The sequence below is a fragment of the Procambarus clarkii genome, chromosome 49, assembly GCF_040958095.1.
Source record: "Procambarus clarkii isolate CNS0578487 chromosome 49, FALCON_Pclarkii_2.0, whole genome shotgun sequence".
Classification (NCBI taxonomy): domain Eukaryota; kingdom Metazoa; phylum Arthropoda; class Malacostraca; order Decapoda; family Cambaridae; genus Procambarus; species Procambarus clarkii.
The window spans coordinates 25,771,621-25,787,996 of record NC_091198.1 but is presented as its reverse complement, the minus strand read 5'-3'; the positions used below and the strand labels follow the sequence as shown (position 1 = coordinate 25,787,996).

Here is a 16,376-nt window from a genome sequence, read left to right as displayed (position 1 = left end):
CAAGTATGCTGCCCTGAGGAACACCAATGTTGATGGGTAGGGTGGGAGAAATTGAATTATTCACAGAAACATACTGGAGCCTGTCAGTAAGGTAAGATTTGAGGTATTGCAGGGAGTGTCCTCTGACTCCATAATGATGTAATTTAAGAAGAAGGTTTTGGTGGTTGACAGTGTCAAAATCCTTACGCAGGTCCACAAATATCCCAACAGGGAACTCATTTTTATCAAGAGCTGCATGTATCAAGTTAATCATACTAATAAGTGTATCATTAGTGCTTTTATTGGATCTGAAGTCATATTGACAAGAGCTAAGTATATTGTGTTTGGCTAGATAAGAGTAAAGCTGCTTGTAGATTAGTTTTTCAAATATTTTTGACAAGTTTGGCAGGATTGATATAGGTCTGAACTTGTTAACATCAGTGAGATCACCACATTTGTGGACAGGGGTTACTCTCGCTTTTTTAGAATATCTGGAAAGGTTTGGAGTTCAAGTGACTTGTTGAAGAGCAATGCAATAGCAGGGGCTTAAGATCTGGAGGCTTTTTTGTAAATTAAAGTTGGTATATCTCCTCAAGGGCACTTGACTTGGTTTTAAGGGAAAGGATTATCTCATTAACATCAGTGAAATTTGCAGGCGTTAGGTACAGAGACTGTGGATAGTTACCTGTAAGATAGACCTGAACATCAGTACTGGAAGATGGAATATCATTTGCAAGGGATGACCCAATGGAAGAGAAGAACCTATTGAACTCAATAGCAGTATCAGAGGCTGTAAGCTGACCATCGTTATTGGACAGGAGTATTGGTTTGTTACTTAAAATCTTCTTTGATCCCATTATTTGTGAAATTGTGCTCAATGTTTTCCTAATGTTGCCCTTTGTTTGGGTAAATTAATCTTCGTAGTATTTAGTTTTGGCTCTTCTAATTATTTTAGATAGCAATGACGAGTAATTCTTTGAAAATTCTTTGGAGACGATACCTAACCTATACTTCTTCTCAAGGTCATGTTTTTTATTTGAATGAAAAAAAACTTTCCCCAAGTGGGCTTGGAGTTTCGTGCGATCAAGAGGCAACATTTAAAAGTGCATACTCTTGTAACTATCCTGACGTTAATTTTCTATGTACGTATTTCATTTTTGTACCAATGTGTTCGCAATAGAATTTTCTAGAAGAACATAAGTATAAAATGTCACCAAAACATAAGTTAGATTAGCACCAAATAAAAAACTACGTCGATCACTAGCCGTGAGCGCCAGACAGCAACGAAATGTTTCTACTATCTTCAGGGTTGTAAACTCCACACTTGTCCTACAGGGTTAATTTTGATATCACTGAAATAGCAATAAAATTCTCTACACGGACATATGCATATAAATATAGAATCAATGTCGCAGCCCACCCACAAGAGTGTGGGAAGTGGCCGAAGTGTTACCCGCAGGAGCATATTGGTGAAACCCGCATTGAAAAGTGTATATTCAATTCACTGTCCTGACATTATTTTTCGATTTACGTATTTCATTTTTGTACCAATGTGTTCGCAATAGAATGTTCTAGAAGAACATAAGTAGAAAACGTCACATAAGGATGCGTTCGACCGGCAACAAATATAAAAACTACGTCGATTATACCCGTCGTATCAATAATACAATTGTTTTACCACGATGATTCACTGCCCTGCCGTTCTCCCAAATAAGCTCTTCGGCTATTAGAGAAAACGTAAATTTCATGGTGAACATTTGTAAACTATCCCCAAGTAGATCCGATAGAAATTGGAATTTATACAAATATTTTTTCTCGAGACTCCAGCCGGTGTCACCCATGCGGAAACAAGACAAAACTTGGTGACGATGTCCGGCGCCACCGCTGGGCGAAAGTGGATTTAAGTATTCCCTTTGCAAGCCAAGGATTGTTCAGCCTTTTAGTTGTGACTTGTTTCGTTTGCAAAGGACAGTGGGTGTTATAAAGGCTGAGAGTTTTTTGAAGAAAAGATTGCACTGCTAGGTTGATGTCCCCTATGTTACCTAACTCGGACTCCCAATTGACATTAGCAGCAGCAGCTATAAAATTACCTATGGCAGTTTCATTGTGCAGCCTAAAGCTTATCTCCCTTGTCTCTAGAGGTGGCTTGTTAATGTTAGTTAGGAGAAATGTAGGGTAATGGTCTGTAGTGCTATCGATGATTATCCCTGAAGTAAGCGGAGAGGTTATGTTGGTCCAGATGTGATCAAGAGTCGTGGCAGTACTATCAGTGATTCTAGTAGGTCTAGTGATTAAGGGTATGAGGAAGCAGGAATTCATACAATTGAGGAAGCTGGCAGCAGTAGGGTTTTCAGGCTCTCAGAGGTCAATATTAAAGTCCCCTGCGATAATTAGGTGTTTTTTGTTCAGTCTGTTATCTAGTATTAGATTTCTAAGGTTAGAGTTGAATTCGGACACATCAGTGTTAGGAATTCTATAGACTGCTCCCACAGTCAGGACAGACTCAGCACCCTTGACTCTGAAATTGGCGAAGATATACTCCCCACAGTAGTCTCTAGTTCTAATTACTTTTAAGCATGTTAGTTCTTGGTGGTAGTAAAGAGCAGTACCACCACCTCTCTGAATTAGTCGACAGTTGTGAATTACTGAGTAGTTAACCAGGTTAAAGAGTTGAGTAGTATCCTCTTTTAACCACGTTTCAGTAAGTATAATAAAAGAGAATTTGTTGTCAATAGTTTCAATCAAGGCACTAACATTATCGAAGTGTTTGCTTAGAGATCTTACATTGAAGTTAATTACAGAGATATTGTGATTATGTGTTAATACATTGTTTACATCATGTGCTGTAAAATATCTGCAATTTTGAGCATTAAAGTGATGATTGTCATAGATAGTGGATAAGAGGTTTAGTTCTGGGTCTATACTTGTTTGCATAAGAAGGCTGGAAGGCAAGAATGGCAATTACAAAATAAAATTTTGATATAAAAGGGGGGAAATAATAAAAATATAAACAAGACTATAGAAGTCAAACACAAAATGAACAAAAAAAAGAAAAATGAGGTAGATTGCTTACAAGTACTCTCAGGTACACTGTAAGTAATAATTTGCATTTTGAGACACAGGCAAAGCCAGGGGTACAATGGAGTAAGGGAGTATGGCGAGGCTAGGCAACCTAGGTAATAAATTAAAGCAAAGAAAAAAGTTGAATAATAAACATAGGCAAATTTAATCTAATGATTATTAACTATAAATAGTTTAGCTATGATCCTATGATTAATAAGAACTAAAGAAAATATTAATGCACTCAATTAATTAAGTCCAATAAATGACTAATAAAAATTAAATTAAAATTTTATTAAAAAAAGTGTAACAAAGAGACTTTGGATACCTAGCTCGCACTAGGTGACAAGGGGGTTAATTATGTCACTGGATATCATCATACAATATGTCGCATATTTCCACCTCAAAGGGTCGTTTTCCATGACCGCGGCTGACTGTGGAGTGGGAGCTCGTGGACGATGCGTCAGACATGGTTGCTTCCTTGAAACTGAGGCTCCCACGGCCCTGGGGCATGCTGAGTTTTTTTCGAAATGGCGGACGATCACTGGGGCCCCTCAGGCATCCATTTTGTACTCATGTCACCGCACGCCAGTTTTGAATTGTACACTATACCGATAAGATCCCTGGGGCTCGTTGTGCACCACCCTTCGAGCACCTACAGGCGTGTTGCACAGTGCAGTGGATAATGAAATGGGTCTGTAATTGCCAGGCTTTTTCGGCTTCTGTGGCCCAGTTGTGGGAATTGATCTCGGCAAGATAGCTTCACGGAGCCACTGGGGTTTTAGCAGAAAAGGGAGTTTCCTTACATTCAACACTTGCTTTTTGATGACCGAACCAGTTCATCAGAAGATTGAGAAACAATGACGTTTTGGTCTGTCCTGGATCAAGTTGAATCATCAAGTCTCACATATGACTTGATAATGGTCTAGGACGGACAGAAACGTCGTCATTTTCCATCTTCTGATGTGTGGTTTGGCATCATATTTTCAGCCACATTATTGTGACTCTTCTTAACACTGGCCTTTTTTTTATTGTTGCTGCCACATACTTTATTGTCACTGAACTTCATACTCATCCTGTGAATGGTAGTGCAAAAGGATTACAGAGGAAACAAAAGGTATTAACCAGACCTTATTAATATTAGCTTTTACAATTTCTCAGCTATGATTATAAAATATTATACATTAGTGGCAAGTCATTTTGTTTATACCTAATTACATCATAGAAGTGGGTATGGATTTGATACACTTAAGCCCAAGTGTTATCTCTATACATAGGTGTGTATAATTTAAGATATAACACAGAAAAGTGTTTGACAGTTTGCCTTACTATGTTGTAGCTCTATGTTGTTCAAATATATTGAACAGCGACCAATAAATAAAATCAAATAAAATCAAAATCAAAGATTAAATTACAACTACAGGTATCTGGTTTTATAATTTCTTTAAAAGTTACTGTATATCTATACTGTACAGGAGTTTTAATACAAGGTAAGATTAAGAATGTTGTCCTAATTGAACTAGAACATATAGCTAGGCTAACTGATGTTGAATTCAGTGTACTTCCTGCAACTGAGGAAGTAAATAGCTGTAAAATATCAAGGTACATGATTGATACGCTTGATAATAGCTCAGGCACGCATCTCTGAGCAAGCAGCATTACTGATTTGCAGCAAAGCTGTCGGCGAGAGGAGGGGCTGAGCTTCTACATGGGACGGGTATGACGAAGATCTGGGTGGAGGGGGAGGCCTGGCGACTGAACGAACTGTTCCATTGTGGGGTGGGCGAGTATTAGCTACATCGTGCCCTGGGCTCAACCCACTCCCTGCACTCCCTTGGCCACTCTGACAGCAGCTGCTGTAGTCTGGGGGCCATTCATGCTGTGGCTCACCATCACATGAAGTGGCCAGACTGCTGCGCAGTGTTGAGGACGAGCGCAGTGTGCCACAGTGTGAAGGAGATGATGGCTTACCAAAGTTATCGCCAGTGTTACGAAGCTGAACACCATTCCCAGTCTCATTCATGCTACTTTCATGGTTAATGGGGCCTCCTGGTTTGCTGTGGGCATGGCGATAAGTGTCTCGTCGATAGTAAACGGCTGCAAAAACAATTAAGTTCAGTACAAGTAATGAGCAGCCTATAGCCACAGTGAGGCTCAGGGCAGTAGTGTAAGGAAAATGTCCCTGCTGCTGCTGCTGCTGCTGCTGCTGGCCTCGTAATACATCTTCCATGAGACCAGCTACATTACTAGAGTTGGCCAACACCAGCACTGTGGGTGGTTGAGTGTTGTGTTTGGCGGTTGTAATTGTTGCCGGACTACTGGGTGCCACAGTAGTGAATGGTGGCAGTAAGTTGCTCGACAAATTGCTTGGTCGAGTTGGTCCAGAGTAGGAGTCAGATTTTTCATAGTCAGGAAATTTATGGAAGGCAGAGTCAAGTCCGTAGAGAGAACCAACTTTCTCCAGACCTGGCACCAGCCAGGACCACAGAGCCACCCGCCCGGCACGGTAATGATCACGCACACGACCACGACTACCTGCACGACAGATAAAAGTAAGATAAAGATTATTATATTTAAATGGTAAATGGCATCTTATTTCAGTATGTTTTAGTTCATTGCAATATATTTTATCAGGACCACTAAGAGTGAAATAAAAAATAAATCTCGGGAAGAACAACTGAATTGAATCCAAAATTAAGTTTTGCATTTCTATTACCCAGAATTAAATGAAAAAAGTTAGTCATAAACATATTACCTTACAATGATTAACAACCAGAATACAGGTACCATTAAACTAATATACCAGGTAAGATGAAGAGGTATATTATTGCAAAATTTATATCAACATATACCTACAGTATAAATTGACAGAGGTGATTACACTGGTGAAAATATGTCTTAAGTACCAATATTGGGGAAGTGGGTAGTACAAGATGCAGTGTGAGTTTGAAGCACAGAGTAGGAAACTATGAGGGGATGAAATTAGGTACTTTGTGGTTTTGCTCTTGAATAAGGCATAGGTTTGATTTTTTTTTAATTCTTTGGGGAGTGATTTCTATAGACTGGGTCCTTTCTTTATTTATTTATTTATTTATATATACAAAAGTTCTTACATTCTTGTACAGCCACTAGCACACATAGCATTTCAGGCAAGTCCTTAATCCTAATTTTCACCGGAATAGGACCAGTCTATTTCCATACATTTAATTATCATTTAATAACCAATTAAGTACCCATTTTACTGTTGAGTAAACAGTGGCTACAGTTAATGATTGGCGTCCAGTAAATCCTCCCTAGCCAGGATACGAACCCAGGCCAAAGCCCTCAAGCCCTCAAAACACCAAGCCAGTGTGTTACCACTTTGCCAAGGGGACTTTTATTTGCATAGAGTGTTTGCACAGATTTAGTTTGATTCCAGGGATATCAAAGAGATATTTATTTCTGGTGTGGTGCTCATGGGTTTTATTACACCTATCAAGGAAAAGTTTCAGATCAAGATTAGCATTTAGGAACAAGGTTTTGTACATGTAAATAGCACATGAGAATGTGTGGAGTGAGTGTATGATTAGCATGTTAAGGGACTTAAACAGCTTCCTAAGACCTCTCCTATTTCTTATATACATCAATGATTTGCCAATTGGCGCTAACATTCTTAAACCTATACTATTTGCTGACGATACTATTTTCATCTACTCGTACCCTAACCCACACACACTAAATAATATTGTTAATAATGAATTAAAACAAGTTCATTCATGGTTGTCAACCAACAAACTTACATTATACATAGAAAAGTCATACTACATTTTATTTGGAAGAAAATCATCAAATGAAATTCAACTTCAGATAAACAATGTTAACATCAGCAATAAAAATGATGGAAAGTTCCTTTCCATTTTGCCCGAAACGCTGTGCATAATAGTGGCTTTAAGCATAGTATGTACAGTACTAGCTCTATCTAGAAATCTAACATTATGTTAGTAACTCATTTGAATGTATGTACTTTTACCTGAATGAACATTATTATTATTATTATTATTATTATTATTATTATTATTATTATTATTATTATTATTATTATTATTATTATTATTATTATTATTATTTCTTAGCCTATACATAAACAAGCGACTCAACTTTTTTTATTTTTTGTTTTTTTATTTATTTATTTACACATACAAGAGTTTTTGCATTCTTGTACAGCCACCAGCACCCATAGCATTTCAGACAAGTCCTTAATCCTAATTTTCCTCAGAATATGACTCGCCGAATCGTTTAACAACCAGGTACCCCGTTCACTGCTGGGTGAACAGAGGCAAAGACTGGCGAAAAGTAAATCCTCTGCCAGCCAGGATATGAACCCAGACCAAAGCGCTTGCGAAGCACTGAGTGAGTGTTTTATCACTACACCACAGGGATTACTATGAACTTCTGCACCCACATACAACACATAACCAAAAAGTCTAATAAAAAAACAGCGTTGAATGTAATGAAACGCCATTTTCTGGGTGAGCCCCGGAGGCTTCCTGGAGCTATCAGGGTGATATTACCTATACTCTATTAGTCTGGGGCTTCAGTTGAAGGAGTTCTGCCTACTAGCAGCACTGTGTGTCTCAACTCGAAGACGAGACAAATGGCTGCAACCGACGGCCCAGGGTCACCCAAGAACGACTTGGACCCGAAATATTCACCAAATAACGGGCGGCCAGGACTCTGAGCTCCAAAACCCCTGTGCCCGAATGTCAGCCAAGGACATGTTCCCGAACGCAGCAGCAAGAGCAGCATTCTTACGAACATCATAGGCACGAGGGTAGCCTGCAGGCTGATTAAAATTAATAACCTCTGCATATAACCTGAGAGACACGAGCCCTGGAACAGAGAACGAGGGAAATCAGATCTACCCCAAAGAAACCGAGGCGTGCAAATAACGGCGAAGAACCTCAACTGAGCACAACCCCAGTCGAACCAAGTAAGTATCAATGACCCACAGACCCCTCCAGAAGCTAGCCGTCTCGCTCTTTGCCAGAAAAAGAGACAGCTGCAAACGAACAAACAGCCCACCAGGACCATAGGAGCCGAAACCCCCTACGCTTGAGGAGAGCATGAAGCTCACCCACCTGACCCCTAGAGGCTAAAGCGGACAGAAAAAAAATTCAGAAAGCAGTCTTGGACCGAAGGGGCCACCACAAAGTGAGAGAAAGAGAGGCAGGAGAGCACCCGGGCCAGGGAGCAGGATGGCTCAGGCAGTACGTGAGCAAGCCGGAGGTGAAACAAAGCACGAGAAAGCTTACTGAACAGAGCAGAAGTGACATCCACCCCGAACGCAAGCTGGAGAGGCTTCACCAGTGCCGTATGATAAGAGACGACAGTATTCAGCATAAGATGACAGTCCTGGAAAAGCCAAGAGAGAAAAGACAAAAAACCCAAGAGAGAAAAGACAAAAAACCCAAACAGAGACAGAAGACAACCTACGAAGAGACGAAGAGACAATCTTCGTCTCTGAGACAAAGACCGCAGGTGAGACACCATTATCGAAGCCACCTGATCAACATACAAGTAGGGATACACCCACATGAAAAAGACCAGACACGAAGAGTGGAGGAGTAGACCGAACCAACCAGGTACCAGACTGGCCCGATCTGCTGGAAGAGGCGGAGCCACAGAAAACGTAATGGGTTTGGACACAAAGCAGCGACTAAAACCTAGGCTAGGCCGGCCACCAAGGGGCTAATAGGAGAACCCTCCCGTCGATAGGACTCCAAGCGAGCCAAAACCTGAAGTAACAGCTGGACCAGTAGGAAGAGGTACAGGTAACCCCACACTGACCAGTCCTGCAAAAAAGTGTCCACCGTGAAGGCTCTGCAGTTGGGAAACACATATATCGGGAGACGCTTGGACCATGCAAAGAGGTCCACTTCTGGGGGCCCGTACATCCAGCAGAGCAAACTGAAGGAGTCGGCATCGACCGTCCATTCCGTGGACAGGGGAATGAGCCGAGACATGCTGTCCACCAGGAAGATGGACATGGGCCTGATGTGAACCGCACGGAGAACTAAATCCTGAGAAACCAGCAGACGAACCACTTGAAGTGACTAGCCTCAAAGAGCCAAGGACTGAAGAGACCCTCACGGTTCAGACAATGAACCACCGAGGAACAGTCTGAATGGAGATGGATCGTTGAGTCCTGAGCAACCCGAACCTGCCGAACCCGCAAAAAGAAAAGAAAAACCTCGCTAAAGCACAACAACAGAGGAAAAGAAAACACGGCTGCTGCTAGGGAGGCGAGCTGTGCAGCACCTTGTGCCCCAAGGGGCCTCGTAGCCTGGTGGATAGCGCGCAGGACTCGTAATTCTGTGGCGCGGGTTCGATTCCCGCACGAGGCAGAAACAAATGGGCAGTTTCTTTCACCCTGAATGCCCCTGTTACCTAGCAGTAAAATAGGTACCTGGGAGTTAGTCAGCTGTCACGGGCTGCTTCCTGGGGGTGGAGGCCTGGTCGAGGACCGGGCCGCGGGGACACTAAAGCCCCGAAATCATCTCAAGATAACCTCAAGATAACCAACCAGCAACAACATCACTCTCTACCCAGAGCCAAAGGCCACGAAAACCCGAGCTGGCTGCAAGGGCGGGGTCCATGCCAAACAGCAGTAACCCCTATGGAAGTGAGATCCCAAAGGCCCCCAGGGAAGAGAATATTAGATTCCAAGGGTAGTATTTACAGGGTGCTTAGGGAAGGTACCCCTAAGCATATGCAGCGTCAGTACACTAATTTCTCCTGGCCACCGCATCACCACAGCAGGCAACACCACAAGGAGACAAAATTCTGGCAGGAAACTGAGGCTAGAGCCGAGAACCGCCCCAGAAGGCTTCAGTCTACGAACTGGAGTGTGGGCAGCCGGTGCGGGGGTCCGGGACTCTGACCCCAATCTGATCTCTGACTGGGGCTCTACTGAACCCACCTCTGACCTTGTGGGTTCAATAGAACTCCAGGTTGCAATCTTTATACCATGTCGTGGTTTAATCGCTAGAAGTGTGTGTGTTGGAACATCCATCGCATAGGTTTGAACCCTCATCACTGTTTCTATGGATTTTCTCATTGATGCAGTCACGTTAGTGTGATTACTCTCTGTGTATTGAAAGAGGAGTGTCAGAGGTAGAACAAGTCCTAGATATCAAAGCCAGAGTGCATGAGGGGGATAGTGTGAAAATCCTGTTTCCGGCTTCAGTAGAAGCCTCAGCCTCATGTTTTATCAGTGATTATACCAGAGGCAAGGGAAAATGTTATGTTAGTCCATAGGTAGTCCAGGGTTGTAGCAGATGTTAGAGTACTGTGGAACCTCGGTTGACGACTGCCCTAGATGACGAATTTTTGGAACATATCAAAGTTGTCATTAAATTTGAATTGGTACAGGACGGTTTACTTGGAAGACGACATCTGTTCATACATATTGGTGGAACGAGTGCGTGGTTCTGGGGGTGTGGGGCGAGGCACTGTTAGTTTGTTTACAAGTCTATCCGGCGTAGTAACAATCGATTTTGAATTCTATGTTAAGAATTTCATTATTTTTCTGCTTTTTTGTTTTCTGAACAGTAAAGTTCTTATTATATATTACGCCAAGGGACTGGATGGATGGATGGCAGGGGGAACTAGATAGATGGATAGATAGGGTGTGGATGGATGGACAGTGGAGGGGGACTGGATGGATGGTGGGGGAACTGGATGGATGGTTAGGGGACTGGATGGTGGATGGGGACTGGATGGATGGTGAGGGGACTGGATGGATGGTTAGGGGACTGGATAGTGGATGGGGACTGTGTAACAAACTAGGCTGTTGTAAGAATTATCCAGAGTGGTTTATCGACAAAAGAGAATGGGAAGCTGAGCCGCATGGTGACCTGACTCCCAGGGGAATTCGCGGTGGAAATAACCGACGCTTTGTTCATAACTGCGTATAATGAATCATCCTATAGTATTCAGTAATTTAGAGAAAATTAGCCTTTATTCATTTTGCATTAAAATTGTATTGTATAATAGTACTGGATACAATATCAAGAGTATTCTAATTATTGAGTTTAAGTCACCATCAGTGACGTCACGAATCAGATCTAACTTTTAAAGCGGAGTGACCGGCGGTCATAGGTCATCAGGGGTTGACAGGTCTACTATTTCTCAAAGTTTTAATAACCATTTTTGGGGATCGGGAACAGCTCTGCCGTTAGATGTTTGTAATTTAATAAAGTAAAATAATTCAACCAGTCTGGATCAATTCAGTATAAACAGAGGATAATTGTTATAACTTAAACCTTGCTAGTAACTGGGTAGAACTTTGACTAGGCGGAAGGATACAATGTTCTGTCTGGGGGAGACGAGACAAGGGAGAGATCAGTGTGGTCACGGAAGCAGCTAGGAGAGGTCAAAAATCTTACCTCTCCCCTAGACCAGCCAAGACATCTAGCTGGTCGCCCAAGGTATAGTTGCTATTGTTAATTATAGAAATAGTCTTCTCATTTGCCACTCAGGTCAAGTAAGGAGTGTTAAAGTAATAGGGAGTGAACATATTTAGATTTTGTTTTAGTTTTCTTTTAATAAATTAAATTTGTTATTAATTTGCATTTTATTGTTTCCATGTGTTTTATGTGTATACTTGTCCTGGTCACGTGGTCCACACGAGGCAGAGTTGCATTGGGCGCCGATTCTAACATCGAATCGGAATGATCATTACCGTGTAATTTATTCCACACTCAAGGTCATCGTTTATAGTGGGGATCAAGCCCCTAGGTTGATTAATTAGCGTGATCGATCCAGACCTCGATCATTGCTCTTGTATTACTGGTCTGGTGGTGGCAGCAGAGGTGACTCTAGGGTTTTGTTCAGAGCTTAGGTCACGTCATACTGGGTGTAGAATCCTAAGTCGGTCAATCGTCTTAGGACCACGTGGCGTGGAGTTGGCTTTGTTAAAAGTTTTGGGGTCCCTTGGTTTAGAAATAATAAGTAAGAATACGGGTAGAGGGAGTAGAAAGAAGGAAGTAAAGAGAGAGGAACCAAACCCGTGTTACAATGGTGGCAGCGGTGGGATAAATTACTCTCTTTACTCTTATCTATTCAAACCTCAACCCACATACACTAAATGATGTTGTTAATAATGAACTAAAAAAAGTCCACTTATGGATGTCAACCAACAAATTAACACTTAACATAGAAAAGACCTACTACATCCTATTTGGAAGCAAATCTACAAATGCAATTCAGCTTCAGATTGACAATGTAAACATTAGCAATAAAAATGATGGAAAGTTTCTTGGCATATTCCTAGACAAGAGACTCAACTGCAGTACCCACATACAACACATAACTAAGAAAGTCTCTAAAACAGTTGGTATACTCTCCAAAATCAGATATTATGTACCTAACTCTGCCCTCATCTCTCTATATTATGCACTAATCTATCCCTATCTCAACTATGGTATCTGTGCATGGGGTTCAACCACTGCAAACCACCTCAAGTCCATCATCACCCAGCAAAATTCTGCTATCAGAATAATATCAAATTCTGCTTTCAGACAACACACAGCCCCCTTGTTTAACTCCCTAAACATGCTAAACATAATTTCACTCCATAAATTCTCTTGTGTCAACTACATTTACAAAACCCTGTTCTTATATGCAAATCCTGCTCTGAAACTCTCCCTGGACAGATGTAATAGGACCCATTATCACCACACCAGAAAAAATATCTCTTTGATATCCCCAGAGTTAAACTTAATCTGTGTAAACACTCTATGCAAATAAAGGGACCCAGTTTATGGAACTCACTCCCTACTGAATTGAAAAGCTGTCCAACTTTTACATCATTCAAAATCAATACTAAAAAGTACCTAATTTCATCTTCATAGTTTTTCACTTTTTGCCTTAAAATTGCACTGTATCTATTGCTACCCAATCTCCCAACCTTTATGTTCCCAATTTGAACATCTTTACCATTGTGATCATTGCTGTCTTCATATATGTGCTGCCAATCTGCTGTATGGTGTTTATAAATCTTGTTATCTGTATCTTTTGCTACCCAGTCTCCCAATCTTTATGTACCCAATCTGAACATCTTTACCATTGTGATCATTGCTGTCTTATATGTGCTGTCAATCTGCTGTATGGTGTCTATTAATCTTGTTTAAATTACCAATCAAGCTGTCAATGTAATCAATCAGAGCTTTAATATAACAATGTGCTTTAATATACCTACTTATCTCTCTCATCTCATTTTTCTCTTGCAATGTATCTTTATCATTTATCAATTCTGATAGAAATTTCCTACTTAAAATTATCTGCTAGATTAAGGACCTGCCCGAAACGCTGTGCGTACTAGTGGCTTTACAAGAATGTAAATACTGTACTATCCAATGTATTCTCACAAACCCAATGTACCTTCTTGTATATATATAAATAAATAAATAAATAAATAAATAAATAAATAAATAAATAAATAAATAAATAAATAAATAAATAAATAAATAAATAAATAAATAAATAACAGAGGCAGTGAAATGTTTGAAAGGAAAATCTGAACCAGTGATGCAGATACAAAAGTGTTTAAGGCGAAGGACGGTCTCAAGGTGTTTAAGGACGGTCTCAAGGTGTTTAAGGACGGTCTCACCACAATCTCCTCCCTCCTCACCCTCCCCTAACACCAATACCGCTCCTCCCTCCCTCCTCGCCGTCTTCCATACGCCAAGAGTCATCAGTAAAGGTAAAGTGCAGTTAAATGTTCACTTATTTTATTTATGGTTTATATTTATAACTGTTTTCTTTATGAAAAATATGAGTAGTATTCTGTATAAAATGCATTTTTAAGTTAATATTTTTGGGGGTGTGGAATGGATTAATTCAATTTACATTTTTTCTTAAGGGAAAATTTGTTTTGGTTAACGATATGTCTCTGGGAACGGATTACGATTGTAAACGAAGGTACAACTGTAATTTGTGTGGGCTTGGTGATTGTGGGGATTAGCATACAGGAGAAGGTCATGCTGTTCAGGAGGTATCTGACTTGGGGCTATTTTGTTGACAAAGGACAATGTTGAAGTCACATCCTAATATGATGTGATTTTTGTTGAGTTTGTTGTTAATGATTAGCTTCCTTATATTATCTGAAACTCAATTGTATTAGTGTTGTTAAATCTATGAATAGCTCCAATAGTTATTGACGAGTTTAGGGATTTGACCGAGAACTGATCAAAGGCAAATTCACATAGTCATCTCTGTTGTTTTATAACATTTGTGCAAGTGAAGTTACCTTGAAAACTAATAGCTGTACCACCTCCTTTTTTATCATGTTGCAGTTGTGAATGGCTTTACAGTTGGGTATGGTCTGTACTTAGCCATGTTTCTGTTAAAATAATGAAAGATACTTTAATGCTTAGTGCTTCAAGTAACGCATTGATGTCATCAAAATGTTTACCAAGTGATCTGACATTTTGGTTGAATACTGACAGGTTGGTGTTAGGTTTACTTTTTGCATGGTTTGCTGTGTAGTAACTGCAGTAGTGATGATCAACGTGCTGGTTATTTTAGATATGTGATAACAGATTTTGTTGAGGGTCGATGGAAGTTTGCATGGAGTAAGAATGGAGGTTTTCATCTGTTTATTATGAACATTATGTTACCAACAACAACTGTAAAGTAACAATAGTAAAACCCTAACAATTAATAAAAATAAAAATATTATTTGTGGTTATGTTGAATTTGCTGGGTGCATACAGTGTATGTTCTAAGAGAGAATGGGAAAGAGAAAATGGGAGGGAAGAAGAGAGAACAGCAGGGAGCGTAGAAGACAGAGAGAGAGACAGACAGACACAGCTGTATACCCCATCTACTTAGTTATGTATGAGTTAGATCTTAATTGTAATTAACTTATTGTGTTAGGGACAGGCAGACAGTATATATATATATATATATATATATATATATATATATATATATATATATATATATATATATATATATATATATATATATATGTTGTACCTAGTAGCCAGAACGTCGTACTCGGCCTACTATGCAAGGCTCAATTTACCTAATAAGCCAAGTTTTCCTGAATTTATATATTTATATATTCAATATTTTTTTCTTATGAAATGATAAAGCTATCCATTTCATTATGTATGAGTTAATTTTTTAAAATTTGAGTTAAAACTAAATGCTCAATATTGAGCATTTACACCGAGTTTTCCCACATAACAGGGCTCGATTAAAGAACACCAGAGGCCCTTCATCATCTCATTGCCTGGGAGAGAATGGAATTCTGTGGGTTAAATACCCCAGAATTCCTACCTCTCTTATGGCTTTGAAGTATGGTGCAGTGGATACAGTGTGTACCTGCCACTCTGTGGGCCAGGGTTCGAGTCTCCTGGTGGGTTGAGTGTTAAAAAGTTATAAACTTCAGCTTGCGAGTTATATAGGCAAGTCTGTGCATTGATATATATATATATATATATATATATATATATATATATATATATATATATATATATATATATATTATTAAATATGACCGAAAAAGTAAGATTAATAATTCTAACACGAATTTTCTCGATCTTTCGTACATTTTTTTTCACTGTTGGTGGTAACTCAAAAATCAATTCTCCAAAATTCATTTTTATTTCTAGTCTGACGCGACACTTGAGCGCGTTTCGTAAAACTTATTACATTTTCAAAGACTTTAGTTTACACATACACAACTGAATAGAACTTACACATCTCCGATTTATTTATATATACATTTGAGTGAGGTGGATGGGGTGAGGTGGTATTAATAGGGTATTAAATTCATCAACACAAGACAGAACACGAAACAATGGGTATTGAATGGAAGTGATTGTAGAAAGCCTATTGGTCCATATTTCTTGATGCTTCTATATTGGAGCGGAGTCTTGAGGTGGGTAGAATATAGTTGTGCATTAATTGGCTGTTGATTGCTGGTGTTGACTTTTTAATGTGTAGTGCCTCGCAAACGTCAAGCCGCCTGCTATCGCTGTATCTATCGATGATTTCTGTGTTGTTTACTAGGATTTCTCTGGCGATGGTTTGGTTGTGGGAAGAGATTATATGTTCCTTAATGGAGCCCTGTTGCTTATGTATCGTTAAACGCCTAGAAAGAGATGTTGTTGTCTTGCCTATATACTGGGTTTTTTGGAGCTTACAGTCCCCAAGAGGGCATTTGAAGGCATAGACGACGTTGGTCTCTTTTAAAGCGGTCTGCTTTGTGTCTGGAGAGTTTCTCATGAGTAGGCTGGCCGTTTTTCTGGTTTATTGTTAATCGTCAGTTGTATCCTCTGATTTTT

At 40.0% G+C, this 16,376-nt stretch overlaps 1 protein-coding gene across 1 annotated transcript in view; it reads right to left on the bottom strand.

The window, feature by feature from the left end:
- Window positions 1–4,157: 4,157 nt before the first annotated feature.
- The window catches only part of LOC123763348 (neuroligin-4, X-linked), a 301,500-nt gene continuing 289,281 nt past the window's right edge, over window positions 4,158–16,376 (bottom strand). Inside the window, 1 exon segment of the mRNA XM_069303151.1 lies at window positions 4,158–5,574. Within this exon segment, the coding sequence (XP_069159252.1) occupies window positions 4,670–5,574 (905 nt within the window). The 3' untranslated portion in view covers window positions 4,158–4,669.